Below are 15,907 nucleotides of genomic sequence, written 5' to 3'. Positions count from 1 at the left end.
TTCGTGTGCTATAACCCACGTCTTTCGAGTGATCCGGGCCCCCCGGACCCCGATCGCCTAAAAAAATTTTGGGCCATAAAATATGACCTAAGGAATGATAGTCACTGCCCAGCCATGACCGTTCCTTGTTTTTGCGCAAGTGACATACACGCTTTGTGGGATGTGTTTATTAACCCATTCTATTAAGTTGAAGTGTTCAAATGGGAAAGTTGTAAGTTCGTTTATCGGGTTGGCAATCAGGTGCAAGTTTAAGTGGCCACGAGAAAATTTTGTCAATTTTATATTATTTTAAATCAAATTTACTTATTTGAAAATTGCATTAAAAGTATTATAAGTCAACATAGTAATTAAAAAAAATTAAAAGAGTTTGTCAAAGTCGTAGTTTAAGAAAAATTTATCTGATTCTCTAGTAGTAACACCTTCACGTAAAATAAAACAAATGGGGTATATATGCTTTGAGACGTCAATATATAGTAACATAATTAGCAATATCCTAATGGTTTTATATTTGAGATATATTTATACTGTTTAAGTTTTACGCATAGATAATTTAAAAAATATTTACACAATTTTTAATTTCTTATTATAACTTTAGATAGAGACAATGTGACAAGAGCTCAATCCTCTTTCTTTACCTAACGCCCACATAAAAGGCGCACGCAGTTTTATCTATGGCATTAGGAGTAGGACACCTTGATTCCAACTTTGAAGCTTAATCTTTTTTAATTAGAAAATAGAAAATGACTTGAATATTATATACACATTAGTGGACTACTTGATTAGTTGGTGATGCAAGTTATGACTTCGTCTCAAGTGGAGTCCATGAGAGCCGGTATATCTTAATTAAATTTGATGTCAACGGAAATCATATGTAAATATTTATTTCGCACATAATTAATAGCCGGCTGAATTTACTATTTAATATTTTATCTACCCAGTATACATAAATTATATAAAAACATAAGTACAGTTATGCACACACATATATTTATGTATGCGATTGGTGGACGGATATTTAGGATAATTCTTCTAGAAATAGTAAAGAAGAATGTGCTTTTATTTTGTTACAACTCAATTTTTACCCGTTGCTAGCATTCTACTTCAATCTACTAGCTAGCAATAAACTTATTATAAAAGTTGTGACCTAGAAAGTAAATTTTTGGAAAGTTTGATTGTATACAAATGCTGATAAAATAAATTCTTAGGAATTTTTTTTTCTATTTACAAAATATTATTGACGAAATCAGACAAAATTTGGTGGCAGGTAACGTTCAAACAGTAAAAGTTGAAGAAAAAAGAATAGTTGATCAAATTATATATACTAACCCCCTTATTATTGGTTAAACTATAGGGACTTCTCATCTGCTTCTTGAAAACTAACATTAATTCCCCGTGGATACGTAACTGATAAAGTTGCACATCATAGGATAGATAAAAAAAAATTTTCTTTTACATTCTTTCACTTGCTATATGCAACTTGAAAAATATTCTTCCACTGATAATAGTAGTTTAAAGTTAGTAAAGGAGACTAGATGTGAGGAATACTTGAATCAAGGATGTGATTAATTATAAGTGATTAGGATAACTAGATTTATCTCTTTCCCTTCAATTCTTTAATGTTCTATAGACTTATCTATTCCAGTGATTAGGTTAATTAAGAAGTTGGTTTGACGTCAATGTAATTAAGCAACTGCTCCATTTTGCTCTAGCTAGAAGAGCCATTATTATATTGCCAAGCTGAACTTGGCAAGCCATCTGTTCAATGCTCCCAAATGTGCCTAGCACAATGGACGAAATTAACAACATTTTTATATTAACTAACTATGATCTCGAGTATTTTTGTCAAGACTTAAATAATTCCTTAAAGATGCTATGACACTAAACAATTCCTAAAGGTAAGTCAGAAGATTCAATGTGTCCCTATGTAACCATTTGCAAAAATTAATAAAAGAAATAACTCAAATAGCCGTCACCTTAATCTTTTAAATTAAAAATAGTAGTCAGATATATAATATATGTATAATATGTGTGTAACTATGTATAATCAATATATACCGTCTAGAGAAAGTAAACAGTGAATCTGACATGCTATTTGTATAAATTAAGTGACAGCTCTTTGTCTTGAAATTTTCCTCTTCAAGCCAGACAATTATTTTTTTCTTTATTGTTTCACTTTTGGTGCTTCTGATGTTATAGGCAGCCACTCTTAAAAACCATAGATGGGAATAAGAAGAGAAAAAAGAAAAAGAAAAAAAAGAGAGAGAGAGAGAGAAGAAAAAATAATATCTTGGTGGGAAAGGTGTGGTTCAGCTGTTAATTGCAATCGAAAATGGCAGCAAGTACATCACGTTTGAAAGCTTCAAATAGACTCACCATATCCTAAAAGATATGTTAGACACCAACTAATGAAAAACTACATATGAACTAAACATTAAAATTTGATGGAAGTTCCATTATTATTTTACTATTATTATATATATACTGTCATAATCATGTGGCGTATATATTCTGCTTATCTGATATAAACTATCTAAATTCTAATCCTTCCGATTTCCTCCATCCGTTTAAATTTATGTATGTAATTGGATCGGGTGCGCAGTTCAAGAAAGATTTTTTTTTTTTTTTTGGGTAACTTGTGACTTTAAATATGAAGTGAATTAGCATGACATTAAGGATAAAATACGAAATTGAAAGATAGAATGTTTCCAAAATATAAAATTATGTGTCATTCCTTTAGGAACGAATTAATAAGGAAATAGTGCCGGATAAAATTGAACGGTGAGAATCACATAATATATATTTTTTTAAGCGGGAAACCAAACTACCACATATATAATATAGTATCATGTAAAAACCATGGACACTAATTTAAGAATAACAAAATGAAGAATCAGGTACTGGTCAGGCCAATAGATTTATTTTATTTATAAAGATGTGCTAAGTAAGATTAAGAGAAATAATAAGTTGAGATTTGATGATATGTAAAAGTAATGTGTAGTTTAAATGGAGCTTTCATGTGATGGAGTTTCTCAATGTCATTGCTTTGAAGCTTCTTTATTTTTTCCTTTAATTACTTCCATTAATTCGTGCCTCATTGTCACCTTTGCTTAGCATTTACAGCTGGACACTCCTATCCAATAAACTACCTTACTATATAAATTCTCCTCCTCACCACTCCAAAGTTCTCCAAATTAATTACTTCAAAACTTTCTTCTAAACTTGCAAAAAAGCAAATAAAAAAGAAAAAACCTATAGAACAAGGGGGGAAAAAATGGAGGGGTTGATCCCATTAGTATACAAAGCAATAGTAGAGTACAAAAATGGAGGTAGGACAACATGGATAAATGAGTCGCCTTCAGCTTCTTACATGAGACTTCCAGGTGATTCAGGCCGTTTTGAAACGTCAGATATACAGCTTTTTGGACATGCAGATACTAGGTTTTCGACAACTTCATCATCGTCACCTTCTGCAACCACTGTCACTAAAAGAATGGTCTCCAGTGGAGTACAATCGCCGGCTAGGTGCCATCGGATTTCTGCTCGTGCAGTTAAGTGATTATGATCAATCTTTATGTTACGTTGAAGAAGAAAAATAAGGTAATATTGATGAAGGAAAACCAATAGGACTTAAATGATTGTAACAAGACGATAGATTTTCATGTGTGACAATTCTGTGCTTTTTAGTTTGGTGTAAGTTTGAGGATAACCAAATTAAAGGGACCTCAGACTTATGCTTACTTTGATGGTTTATTGTCTGGTGTAAGTTTGAGGATAACCAAAGGTAACTCAGACTTTTGCTTTTCTCTGTGTAATTTCAAAGTGTATATATTGGTTATGTTATGTGGTGTATGTGTGATATAAAAATTGTCAAAATTTCTGTTCATTTGAGTTTTGCATGATTTAAGCTGCTGATTCTTGAGAATTTAGAACTACACATCAATTCTAAACAAGTTGAATCAATTATATGAATTATATTCCTCCTATTACATCGTGAAAACAAAAAAAAAAAAAATATGCAGAGCTAGCTTGAGTTAAAAGTGCTGGTGGTTTTCTCTTGTTTTAATTTCCAGAACTGAGATGTCTCTTTATTTTTTATTTTTAAAGTTAAATAAATACATAAGAAAATAAGGAAGAACTGGAACCAAAAAATAAAAAACTAAAGAAGAGAAAAGCAGTATTTTATACAGCTGGCTGAAACTTAAAATAAAATATCGTACTGGCCCATGCAGGTTTCGAACCTGCGACCTTCGCGTTATTAGCACGACGCTCTAACCAACTGAGCTAATGGGCCTCGGTGTTATATTGTTTGTGTTTTCTACTATAATCAAACACACCCATAAGGAGAAATTAAGATCTAAAAAAGAAAATGAGAAATTTTTGAGAAGTGTAAAATGAGTAGAGTTCTTTAAACTCACGATAAAGATAAAAGATTTGACACTTTGACAATAACCTTATTCCACAGTTCTTGGACTATAACATTTTCATTGAAACTGAACTCGTCTTATAGTAGATAACATTTTCATCCAAAGTAGAATATACATCGATTTGTTGGATTCTTCCATCTCCTAAATTGCTAATTTGGTATATTTGCTTCCACGATCTTGCCTAACAGCTGCTAAAAGAGTATGCTTCAATATTGAAGAAAAATAAGAGAGATCTCTTCTTGGACTGTCACTAACCATGAACAACTCAAAATTCAGTTATTTTAATTACATTAAATGATCTTTTAAATTGGATAGACTTTCTAGTTTATGGGTGCTTCTCGTCTACAATAAGAAAAAAGGCTTATATGCATAGATAGAAGCTTAGATTTCAGTTTTATGGGTTGTGGATGATTTTAGAACGATAAATTCAAGTATTAATGACTGAGTTCTACATTTAATATTTGTAACATATTTAATGAATTTCTTAACACAAAATACATTGTTAAGCAAAAGCTGTTGGGTTCAGTCGAACTCATAGCTCGGCTTCGTCCTCATAAAAACACATAAAGTGTTTGTCGGTTAGAAGAGATCAATGCTAACCTGTTTTAGATCGGATTGAATTGAGCCTACAAATTAATAAGGAGTCGTTCCTTATCTTTGCAGAGAAGAAACACCATGCTATGGATAAAATCTACAGCTACATAGGTGTGGATCTGAAAATCCAGCATTCTCAAGCCAGAGATTACCATCTGAATAATTTTTTACCGTTTCATGTGGTACTTTCTGGAAACTAAACCAATATAAACTGATCTCAGTTCAAGAGGATGTTCTTGATCTCCACTTATTTGTGTGATGTGTCATTTCAGCTATAAGAAATTTGCAGGTTACATATATTTGAACTAATAAAGAGCTCTGGTCAGCTTTCAGAATTGCACTGAGCAAAGGCTTTTCACCAGCCTGCAGTTCTAATCAAATCTGGAGAATCAATTCAGTTTATGAGATATATCATTTCTTTTGCCTGATCAAATGTGAACTTCTATTCCTGAGAAAATTGCTGCAAGATTTCAAATGTTAACTGCCCTTGTCTACAAGTGAAGGCTTGTGCCTTGTTTTATAATAGAAACTTAGATCTGCAAAATGAAAATGCAACAGTTGCAGCTGATAAACTTCTTTGCTGCTACTTTATGTTTAGAAGATTTACTCTTTAAGTCTTTACTGCTACTGCCAGCATGCAACTTCACTGTACAGAGAAGAAATTAAACTGAGAGGGTTGAAAATTCAGTGAAAAAGGAGTTGCCATTTTCTGATTACTTCATAAAGCCATATCAACTAGATGAATATCAGGGGATAAAAACTGAAGCAAGTTAGTAATATGCCTTTGTAAAACTTTAATGGCATCCCATAGTAATGCAGCAGCAGCTAGAGAGTGAACATTTGATTTCAAAATGTCCAGGGTCAAGTACTAGTAAAAAAGCTCAGGACTCATACTAGATCTAAATGTAATTGAACTGGAGTAGATTAGAGTACAATTAGGAGGTTAAAATTTACACTCAGATCAAAATTGAACTTGAAGAGCACAACTGGGAACCACCTAACCCCAAGAAACTCAATCAGTGCAGAAGAAACTCATCTCTTCTGCATATCGATTGCCAAGGAAGATAAGGCTACAACTTAGTGGAAATTAGATATAGATGTGACGGGTCCTTGAAAGTCATTTCAGAAGCAATCTTCTGAGCAGAGAGAAACGTTCTCACATCATTAAACGGCAGCTAGAATCCAAAACATCACGTGGGAAGAAATGGCGATAAGAAACCAGGTTATGAACGCTAACACCACAGAGAGCTCAAATCTACCACATGGAAGATGAGGTGGACTACTACAGAAGTTTAAATCTTTTGAATACAAAACAGCAATCCCTGCCGACGAGCACGCAGCTGCAAGTGATAGGGTTGCAGTAACCTGCAATTGAAGTCAAGCCAGTGAACATGAATATAGTTAAAATTCATGGTCAGAGATTAAGTTTTAATGTAAAGGGGATACAGCAGAGTTATAATGCATATAAAAGATTAAGATTTCTAGGACAAGATATATGCATTATGGAGAGAAAAAAAGAAGAAAAAGAAGTTCTAAAATGATGTTGAGAGGACAAGATTATGGTCAGAGAAGGCGAAAAGGGAGAATCTATTATTGAAGGTGTGAGCCGCACAAAGGCGACGAGCCTACCCTGGTTATTTCATGTATAAGAGGAGTTTCCGAAAGGAAAAAAGGCACATGATCAATGGAATATCAGTGGCCTGCATAGAGCATGTCAGGATTCATACAAGGTACTAGTGATAGAAGGATGTTTGTCGCAGTGAAGGGGAATGTCTGGTGATGATCATGGCGACTATCAAAGAATAAAACTTGTTCAGCACTCAAATGCAGGAAAGAATGGTTTACAGTATAGGGAACATTCTAAACTTGATTTGGGTCAATGACATGGACTAAAATATCAGCTGCTCTTAACGAAAGAAACAGTACTTAAAAATTTACATGTTTGCAAATAAACAAGGACAAGTAGCAAAGAAGGTCAAAAAGCTGTCATCGCTTCCAGTGAGGGGAATCACATCATCTATTACTTGGTTCAAATTGTGAAGATCAAGACAATATACACTCTTTTAGGGACAAAACATGAACTAGAAAACAAGAATGAGGAGGATTGAATAGAAAAAAGAAGGCGTGTACAGCTTTATTCAAACACATCACATAAGCATGAAAGACAAAAGCAAACAAAAGATACATACCCAGTCTCCAACAACAAAGAGGCTCACCAAGACGGGATTTTGAAGGTCTCTTTTTATCCTCAAAGCATAGATGTCTAGACATGCAAGCCCAAAACTCCACAATACTTGAAGTCCCATTGATGCAATCAAATAGCTGCAAGATATGCCAAGTATTCTAAGAAAAAGGAATAACCATGAACAAAAAAAGATATGTATACTGAATGGAGGCAGTGATCTATGTTTTTCAATAGGGTGATGGAGAGACTGAAAACATTGGCATACATTGACGCAAAGAAAGATTTAAAAGAGCATTATTGTACAAGTACATGAGAATTAATATGGAAAAACAATTCAAAATTTCAGATTGATCTGACATAATGGACGAGCCTGCTATCCACAAAGTTTCAAACCATGTGCCAGCGCGTCCTCTGGGATATCTCGGTTATCAGAAAAATTATGCCTAGGTCTGAGAAATGTAAAGTCGAGAATTAGGGTCCAAGCCTGGGTCAATACATGAAGGTCCCTCATCGAGAATTATTCAAATGCAAGGATATCCACATTTTTACCCTCCCCTTTTCGCTTTCGTACAAGATCCCTTTCGCATTGGAGGGCGCATGCTTTCACATGTTTAACTTCACTGTCTAGAAGATGGAAAAGTTAACACAGCCAGCCATCTCTTCTAGCAGTTTTAGATTAGATAGGTTGTGTCTTATCAGGAAAAAATGAAATTAAATAGGTCTACTCAGATGAAAAAAGATATATAGGGAAGTCGCGAGAGAGGTATTAGGGGTGTCAAAGGGTTACTCTGGTGGTCACAAGGGAGACTGGTGGTGGAATGGAGAGGTGCAAGGAAAAGTGGAAACCAAGAAAGCAGCGTATCTGAAGCTAGTGGAAAGTGTAGACGAGGAGGAGTAAAGGGCGAATAGGGAGCATTATAAGTTGGCTAAGAAAGAGGCAAAGCTAGCAGTTACGGCGGCCAAGACTGCAGCTTTTAGTCGTTTGTATGAGGAACTCGAGGGCCGAGGTGGGGATAAAAGGTTGTTCAGGTTAGCCAAAGCGCCAGAAAGGAGGGCGTGTGACTTGGACCAAGTGAAGTGCATCAAGGACGAAGAAGGTACAGTTTTGTTGGATAAGGGGCTTATCTGTCGGAGATGGCAGACCTATTTCCATAGTCTCTTGAACGAGGAAGGAGACAGGAGCATTGTACTTGGTGATTTGGAACTCTCCGGGAGTCCTTGTGACTTTGGATATTGTAGGCGGATTAGAGTTGATGAAGTTGAGGGGGCTATGCGTAAGATGAGCAGGGGCAAAGCGACCGGGATGGATGAAATCCCGGTGGAGTTTTGGAAGAGTGCGGGCAAGACAGGCTTGGAGTGGCTCACTAGGTTATTTAATGTCATTTTTAGAACGAAGAAGATGCCCGAATAGTGGAGGTGGAGCACGATGGTTCCTGTATACAAGAACAAGGGTGATATCCAAAATTGCGATAACTATTGGGGTATCAAGCCGTTTAGCCATACTATAAAAGTTTGGGAGAGAGTAGTAGAGCTAAGGGTGATCAGGAGTGTGTCTATTTCATAGAATCAGTTTGGGTTTATTCCGGGATAGGGAGAGAAAGAAAGACTTGCATATAGTGTTCATCGACTTGGAAAAAACGTACGATAAAGTTCCGAGAAAGGTTTTGTGGAGATGTTTGGAGGCTAGAAATGTACCAGTTGCCTACGTTAGGTTGATTAAGGACATGTATGATGGAGTAAAGACCCGAGCGAGGACGGTGGGTGGGGACTCGGACTATTTTCCGATTATGATGGGGTTGCACCAGGGGTCGGCACTCGGCCCTTTTTTTGTTTGCTCTGGTGATGGACATAGTGACGCACCACATCCAAGGGGAGGTGTCGTGGTACATGTTATTTGCAGATGATATTGTATTGATTGACGAGACGCGAGACGGTGTGAACGCGCAATTAGAGGTATGGAGGCAGACCCTGGAATTTAAAGGTTTCAAGTTGAGCAGGACCAAGACAGAATACTTGGAGTGTAAGTTCAGTGGCGAGACTCAAGGAGGGGAAGGGGAGGTGAGGCTGGACTCGCAGGTCATCCTTAGGAGAGGAAGTTTTAAGTACCTTGGGTCTATTATTCAAGGGATGGGGAGATTAATGAAGATATCACACATCGTATTGGGGCGGGATGGATGAAATGGAGACTCCGGTGTTTTGTGCGACAAGAAGGTGCCACCGAAATTTAAGGGTTAGTTCTACAGAGTGTTGGTCAGACCAACAATGTATGGGGTTGAGTGTTGGCCAGTCAAGATCGCTCATGTCCAGAAGATGAAGGTAGCAAAGATGAGGATGTTGAGATGGATGTGCGGGCACACCAGTTTAGATCGGATCAGAAATTAGGTTATTCGCCACAAGGTAGGTGTGGCCCCTATTAAGGACAAGATGCGGGAAGCGCGTCTTAGGTGGTTTGGTCATGTGAGGAAGAGGAGCACACACGCCCCGGTGAGGAGGTGTGAAAGGTTGACATTGGAGGGCATACGGAGAGATAGAGGTAGGCCAAAGAAGAGGAAAGGAGAGGTGATTAGGCAAGACATGGCGCAACTTAAGCTGACCAAGGACATGACCCTTGATAGGATGGTATGGAGGTCGAGGATTAGGGTAGTAGAGTAGGTAGTCTAGAGTGTTCATAACAGTAGTATTGGCACGCAGTCTCGATTTCTGTTGGTAGTATGTTTTTATGACTAACCGTTATTTTCTTTCATTGTTGATCACCTACTATCTTGTTGTTTTTATTCTGCTTTTATATGGCTTTTTGGTATTGTCCCTTCTTGTCTATATTTTCATTAATGTGGTGCTTGTGCTTTCTTGAGCCGAGGGTCTATTGGAAACAGCCTCTCTATCCTCACAAGGTAGGGGTAAGGTCTGCGTACACACTACCCTCCCCAGACCCTACGGCGTGGGGTAATACTGGGTATGTTGTTGTTGTTGTAGAACGCATGCACATAAGTTCCTGAGTTAGAAGCTAGTACGCATATTATGCGCTACAATTTTTATATACTTGAATGTTCATTAAATTATTTCTGTTATTTCAGTTTCTTCTCTGAAATGACTGGGACACTCAAAACTACTTCATGAAAAGTGGACTACTGTACTTATTAGTTCCACAGGTTAACTAGCTTAGCAGCAAAATGGATGTTCAAATGCAAACGGTGAACAAGCAACTACTCCCTCTGTCCCAAATGTGATGCGCTTCCCTTTCTAGTCTGTTCTAAAAAGAAATTAAACTTTCTATATTTAGAAGAAATTTAACTTTAAACTTATCAATCAAATTTCAACGGTACTTTATTTCTTAAACTCCGTGCTCAGTCCGAAGTGCATCACATAAAATGGGATGGAGGAAGTAGTTATTAACCCGATTCCGCTTTGCCCCTATCCTTTCTTCTATAATTCCTTCAGTTGTCATAGATATCATATCCAAGTGCATAAGGAAATCTTTTGAAGAACCATCAAAAAACATATTTTTTGGTTAAACATAGAATTATGTGATAATGCAACACAGACATAGAATAAAGAGCCATTGAGCCCCTATCCCGGGAGGGGCTGTTTCTGACAGTCGACTAGAGAATAGATGAAAAGAAGCATATGCCACAAGTAGTAACAACAACAACATGAAATAAAGATAGCTAGAGAATAGACAAAAAGCTAATAAAGAAAGGCATACCAGAAAGCAGTGTAATTAGAGAAACCAGAAGCAGAAACCATGACCCCAATTGACCCACCTGCAAATAAACATTGCCCAAACCTCAATAGCAACCCACTTACACTTCCTGGACTTCCCACCAGTTCCTTCATCCTTCTATTACTTCTACTATTCTTATTTCCAACCAAATACTTATCAATTTTCAGACCTTTAAGCTCCACAGGACCAAAAGGGTCCTTTCTAGAACCCTAGATCCCTGTATTTTCTACAAATTCAACAACCCCATCTACCAGATTGCTGTGCATAGATCTTTACATCTATGTCTGATTTGATGAATAGATGATTAAAGATTGTATCATCCAAACAATGTACCAAATTGAACCGTTGAGCTAAAAAAATACAATTAAAGAAAATAGGATGGTTTTATTTCATAATTTATAGTATATGGTAGCTAGATTAATGTAAATTAGTACTCTCGACAAGAACGGACAGTAATGGCGAAGCTTTGTACTCATTTTGATAGTGGTGCAGTCTGGCTCTTGGGAGACAGTCCAACGTGGCCTTGCTTTATTATACGTCTCTTCGCTTTTAATCTTCTTTTGAATAAATTGCACATTCCTCCCCTTGAAGTTTAACTTTGCGCATATTTCTCCTATAAGTTTAAACATTAGGTTAAGTCTTCCATAATGTAAAGTTTTATTTAATGAATTTATATTAATTAACAAGTGAACGAATTTGTACCTTATGCTTTAATTCTATTATTTTCTATTAATATAACCACACAACAGTTTAGATGAAAATACTGAGAATCCATGTAAATAGAGGCAATAACCACAATCCCAAAAAAGATAACCAAAGCAAAAAAAAGTATGAATTGATACATTCATATATAGATTGAAAAAAATGGTGGGGAGGTGGGGGGTAGGGTTGGATACAAGCAAAAACGTAGCCTGGCCTTAAATCAATATAGATAAGAAAATCCAACTGCAATTCAGTAGCATGTATCTTGTACCTAAAATGGTGCAACTTCAAAACTCACTAAACATTATTCCCCGCTCTTCCTTCTTCCCCGTTTTCCCTATTCAAAGGACAAATCCTCTTCCAAATATATTCTTTTTTATTTTGGACTAAACAAACCCAAACAATATAAATATACTTCACTTAAATGGAATTAGACTAATAATAATAATGAAATATTCATTGCTCACACACCTCCAAAGCCACCATCACAAGTACTGAAGCCACTGCTACCTTTGGTTTTGTTACCATGACAACTCATCTTGCAGCTAAGGCAGCAACAGAGCAGTCCGATTAGTAACATAAATCCTGTTGCTGCAGCTAAAGCCTCTCCCCATAACTTCATAGAATCCATTTTAATTATTTCCTATGGATTCTGGATATATATATCCTCATCATCTCCTCTTGTTAAATAGAGCTAGCTCATGTTGTCACAAGGTAGACGTGGTTGCCATGGAAATCAAACTTCAAAAGTATCAATCTAATTTCTTTGGGAAAAGATAAGAAAAATATATTATTCCTAGTAGTTGGAGAGGAATATGGAGAAAGAAAAACTGGGATCTTCTGCCCACTGAAAGTTAGATGGAGATGTTATATATTCAGCCAACAGAAGTCGCGATTATTATCTCCTCCATTCCATTTTATGCCATATTATTTTTTTGTTAACCTATTTCAAAAAGAATATATTTTAACTTTACATCCACAAAAGTTGCATGACATGAAGTCATGAATAAGATTTCAAATTTTAAATGTCGTTATTCTTTATTAAATTTGTGCCAAAAGCACTCCCACATAAACTGAAATAGACAGAATAACACATAAGTCATCGTTCAAATCATAGTATATCACGAGTTCAAATTTAATTATGTCTGGTTCAGTCTTTCCGAAAAACCCATTAACTATATGAAAACAATTTTAATTTCCAATCCTCCTTTGGTCAGGAATTTTTGCTTTTTCCTTTGCAACCTTTTCTAAATATTTTTAATAACTTTGGCCCCATATAAATTGTCTAGTTTTCCTTCTGTTCGGACCATATGCTCGCAAAAAAAGTGCACGTCTTTGTATAATATAATTCGATTGAAATCATATAAAAAATTTATGAGTGATACTTTAAAGTGCTAACCCTTACCAGTCACCTGATTGAAAGCGATTTTCTGCCCGATTTTATTCTAGATGGGCACTACATAATTGTTAAAATAAGGACCATCAAATACGGTGGAAAAAATTATAGTATATGACACTACATGAGATTCTTTTTTAGGCAAATCTAGTCACATCCTAACGTCAAAAGCAAAATTCTATGGTAGATATAAAATCAATTTAACTTATGTTCACTCACAGTATATAAAAATTGCTACACTACAATGCATACATATTGTACATAGTAGATTGCAGCCTTCAATTTTTCAAGTAAAAATATTACTTGTAATTATTTTTTAAATGCCTGACTATATAAAGTTTTTTATAATATCAGTGGATAAAACTTAATTAAGCTCATATTAATATTATAGAGTTACATCAAGACATTGCTCTTCAATGTAAAAAAAGGAGATCAACACAAGTTGGGTAAAAGAAGAAAATGTTAATATTATAGAAATAATTAAACACCTGACTATATGAAGTTTTTTATAATATATATCAGTGGATAAAACTTAATTAAACTCATATTAATATAATAGAGTTACATCAAGACATTACTCGTGCATAAAAGAGTCAATAGGGTGTATACATTTGCTATAGGAGATAAAATTTTCTTGTTAAAAAGAATTTTCAGAAACCACTATTGCTTAGTAGCTATTAACTTCTTATAGCTACTATATACATAATTATTTCCTATAGCTACTATTCAGTTATTACGGACTTACGGTAGTGTATTCGATGTATTCGCGTTGCTTTATTTATGAATACAGTAGCAAAAAGCGCCTAAAAATCAGGGCAGTCCAGTTGTACGCGCATGTATTCACTTGTATTCGTGCCATGTATTCATGAATACAACAGTAAAAAGCGCATAAAATCAGGGCAGTCTAGTTGTACGCGCATGTATTCGCGTTGCTATATTCATGAATACAACAACAAAAAGCGTCTAAAATCAGGGCAGTCCGGTTGTCCGCGCATGCATTCACATGTATTCGTGCCATGTATTCATGAATACTGTAACGACACTCACCTTAAAAATTAGGTATATCCGGCTATCTAATAACAGAAATAATATCAATTAGCGTGATACACTCTCAATATAACTCAACAAAATCAATTCTAACATGCCTCATTATCAACCCAATTAATTAGAATAATTTTTCAGTTGTATATAACTTTTATATTTAGTGCGTTTAATTATTTTTTTATTATTGCATTCATTAGATTCAATGTTTGTATTTACTGTATTCTCTATTTTATATTCAGTGTATTCAAATGTATTTATATTAACCGTATTTTTCTTATTCCTAATACATGTTATTATTGTTGTATTCGGTATATTTCATTGGTTGTATTCACGATTTTTTCATTTCTATTCAGTGTATTTTACTGTATTTCACTCTATTTTAAAAGTAAATGTATTCACTGTTTATATTCAGTGTATTTCAATATTTATATCATGTATTCATGCGTACTGTATGTACAGTATGCATGAATATAGGTGTATTCTGTTGTATTAAAAAAATACAGACCTTCGAAATACATAAACACAGGCAAAAAAAAATATTTATACAAAAATACAATGTGTTTGAGTGAATTTATACATAATACAGTGTATTTATATCATTGTATGTGACAAAATAGCAAAGACGAGAAAAAAGTTCGTCGGAGATGGCGTTTTCCGGTCAAGACTCCTTGTATCTCTTCACTACCTCTTCCATTACAATTTACAACGCTTCCAATTCAACCATTTCTTCCTCTTTTCCCTCTTACTTACCGCGCTAAGAATCCCTCTTTCTCTTCAATCTCTCTATCGTCCAATGTATCTCCGCTTCCTTTTATTAATTATAGGTTTACTTTCATTTTTCTGATTTTGAGATTTTTAGACTTTCTTTCATGATTTGTTTCTCGTTCGTGTATCTATGATTCGAAGAGAGAGAAGAAAGAGAGAGAGAGAAAGAAGAAAAATTATGAGAGAAAATCATATGTTAATTGAAAGAAAAAGAGAGGAAAAATATAAATAGCGTATTTCATGTATCAGTTGTAGTATATACCATAAATACTTATTTTGCTATAAAATATAAAAGGTAGCTATAGAAAATAATACTTTAAAATGACTTTAGTTTATAATAAATAGGGTATAATATATAATTATATATACTAGCATAAGAAATTGCTCTTCAATGTACAAACAGGAGATCAACACCAGTTGTGTAAAAGAAGAAAATGTCTGAGCCCGGGTTCGAACCGGGGACCTCTAGTGTGTGAGACTAGCGTGATAACCAACTACACCACCCAGACTCATTTACTGAAGGATTGTGATATTTAGATAAGTTATATGATACAAATTAGGCTTTTATTTTAATTGCTTTATAACTTCTACATGAAGCAAAACCCAATGCGGAAGGAAACAATCCACGGATCCACCGCAGATAGAATATAAGATATAAATATCATGATTATAAACTCGGGATTATCAAAAGTGTAGAATTGTCACAAACGCTGGGATTAAGAAAATCACAAATTATCACTGATCTTTTTCTTGACGAGATTATCAATGACAATTGCAAGTTATTAAAACAGATGGAAAATTGAGTAAAACAAAATACTTTCACATAAAAAATGAAAATAAGAGCCAGTAAATTCTGTTATAAAACTATTATTTGTAGATGTCCATTTATTACTACGCTATAGATAATTTTCCTGAAAAAGATTATTCATTTAGAATTTGTTGTTGAAGTTTATCTACAAGCAGCGGATACAGGCAGGTTACAAGCAACTCAATGAAATGATTTGCAGCAGCTTCTTATTAAACAGGCAGGTTGCGAGCAGCTCATGCAGACAGCTTACAAGCAGCTGAAGAAAAGC

General features: G+C 35.0%; 1 protein-coding gene, 1 long non-coding RNA gene and 2 other non-coding genes across 7 annotated transcripts; 1 reads left to right on the top strand and 3 right to left on the bottom strand.

Annotated features, from left to right (window-relative positions):
* Positions 1-2,924: 2,924 nt before the first annotated feature.
* LOC142178475 (uncharacterized) lies at positions 2,925-5,618 on the top strand. The gene is made up of 2 exons (XR_012706625.1): positions 2,925-5,200; positions 5,291-5,618. It is a non-coding gene; the product is annotated as an uncharacterized LOC142178475 (long non-coding RNA).
* Positions 4,218-4,291, bottom strand: TRNAI-AAU (transfer RNA isoleucine (anticodon AAU)). Its single transcript has one exon. It is a non-coding gene; the product is annotated as a tRNA-Ile (tRNA).
* Positions 5,619-5,922: 304 nt separating the features above from the next.
* On the bottom strand, positions 5,923-12,521 carry LOC107790094 (CASP-like protein 5B2). Of its 4 annotated transcripts, none has more exons than XM_016611995.2 (5): positions 12,098-12,521; positions 11,376-11,537; positions 10,907-10,964; positions 7,235-7,340; positions 5,923-6,383 (listed from the first exon to the last, which is right to left on the bottom strand). In XM_016611995.2, the coding sequence occupies exons 1-5, from the start codon at positions 12,255-12,257 to the stop codon at positions 6,183-6,185; spliced, it is 687 nt and encodes a 228-aa protein (XP_016467481.1). In that variant the 5' UTR covers positions 12,258-12,521; the 3' UTR covers positions 5,923-6,182. The 4 variants fall into 4 exon arrangements, with proteins under 4 accessions (XP_016467481.1, XP_016467479.1, XP_016467480.1 ...); XM_016611993.2 differs by having other exon boundaries at positions 7,208-7,340; positions 12,098-12,515; XM_016611994.2 differs by having other exon boundaries at positions 7,208-7,340; positions 11,397-11,537; positions 12,098-12,514.
* A 2,745-nt stretch (positions 12,522-15,266) lies between these two features.
* On the bottom strand, positions 15,267-15,340 carry TRNAV-CAC (transfer RNA valine (anticodon CAC)). Its single transcript has one exon. It is a non-coding gene; the product is annotated as a tRNA-Val (tRNA).
* Between the last annotated feature and the right edge of the window lie 567 nt (positions 15,341-15,907).

The sequence above is a fragment of the Nicotiana tabacum genome, chromosome 24 (assembly GCF_000715075.1).
Source record: "Nicotiana tabacum cultivar K326 chromosome 24, ASM71507v2, whole genome shotgun sequence".
In the NCBI taxonomy this organism is placed as follows: Eukaryota; Viridiplantae; Streptophyta; class Magnoliopsida; order Solanales; family Solanaceae; genus Nicotiana; species Nicotiana tabacum.
Note: the sequence above shows the minus strand (reverse complement) of the source record. Positions and strands in the feature narration are given on the sequence as shown.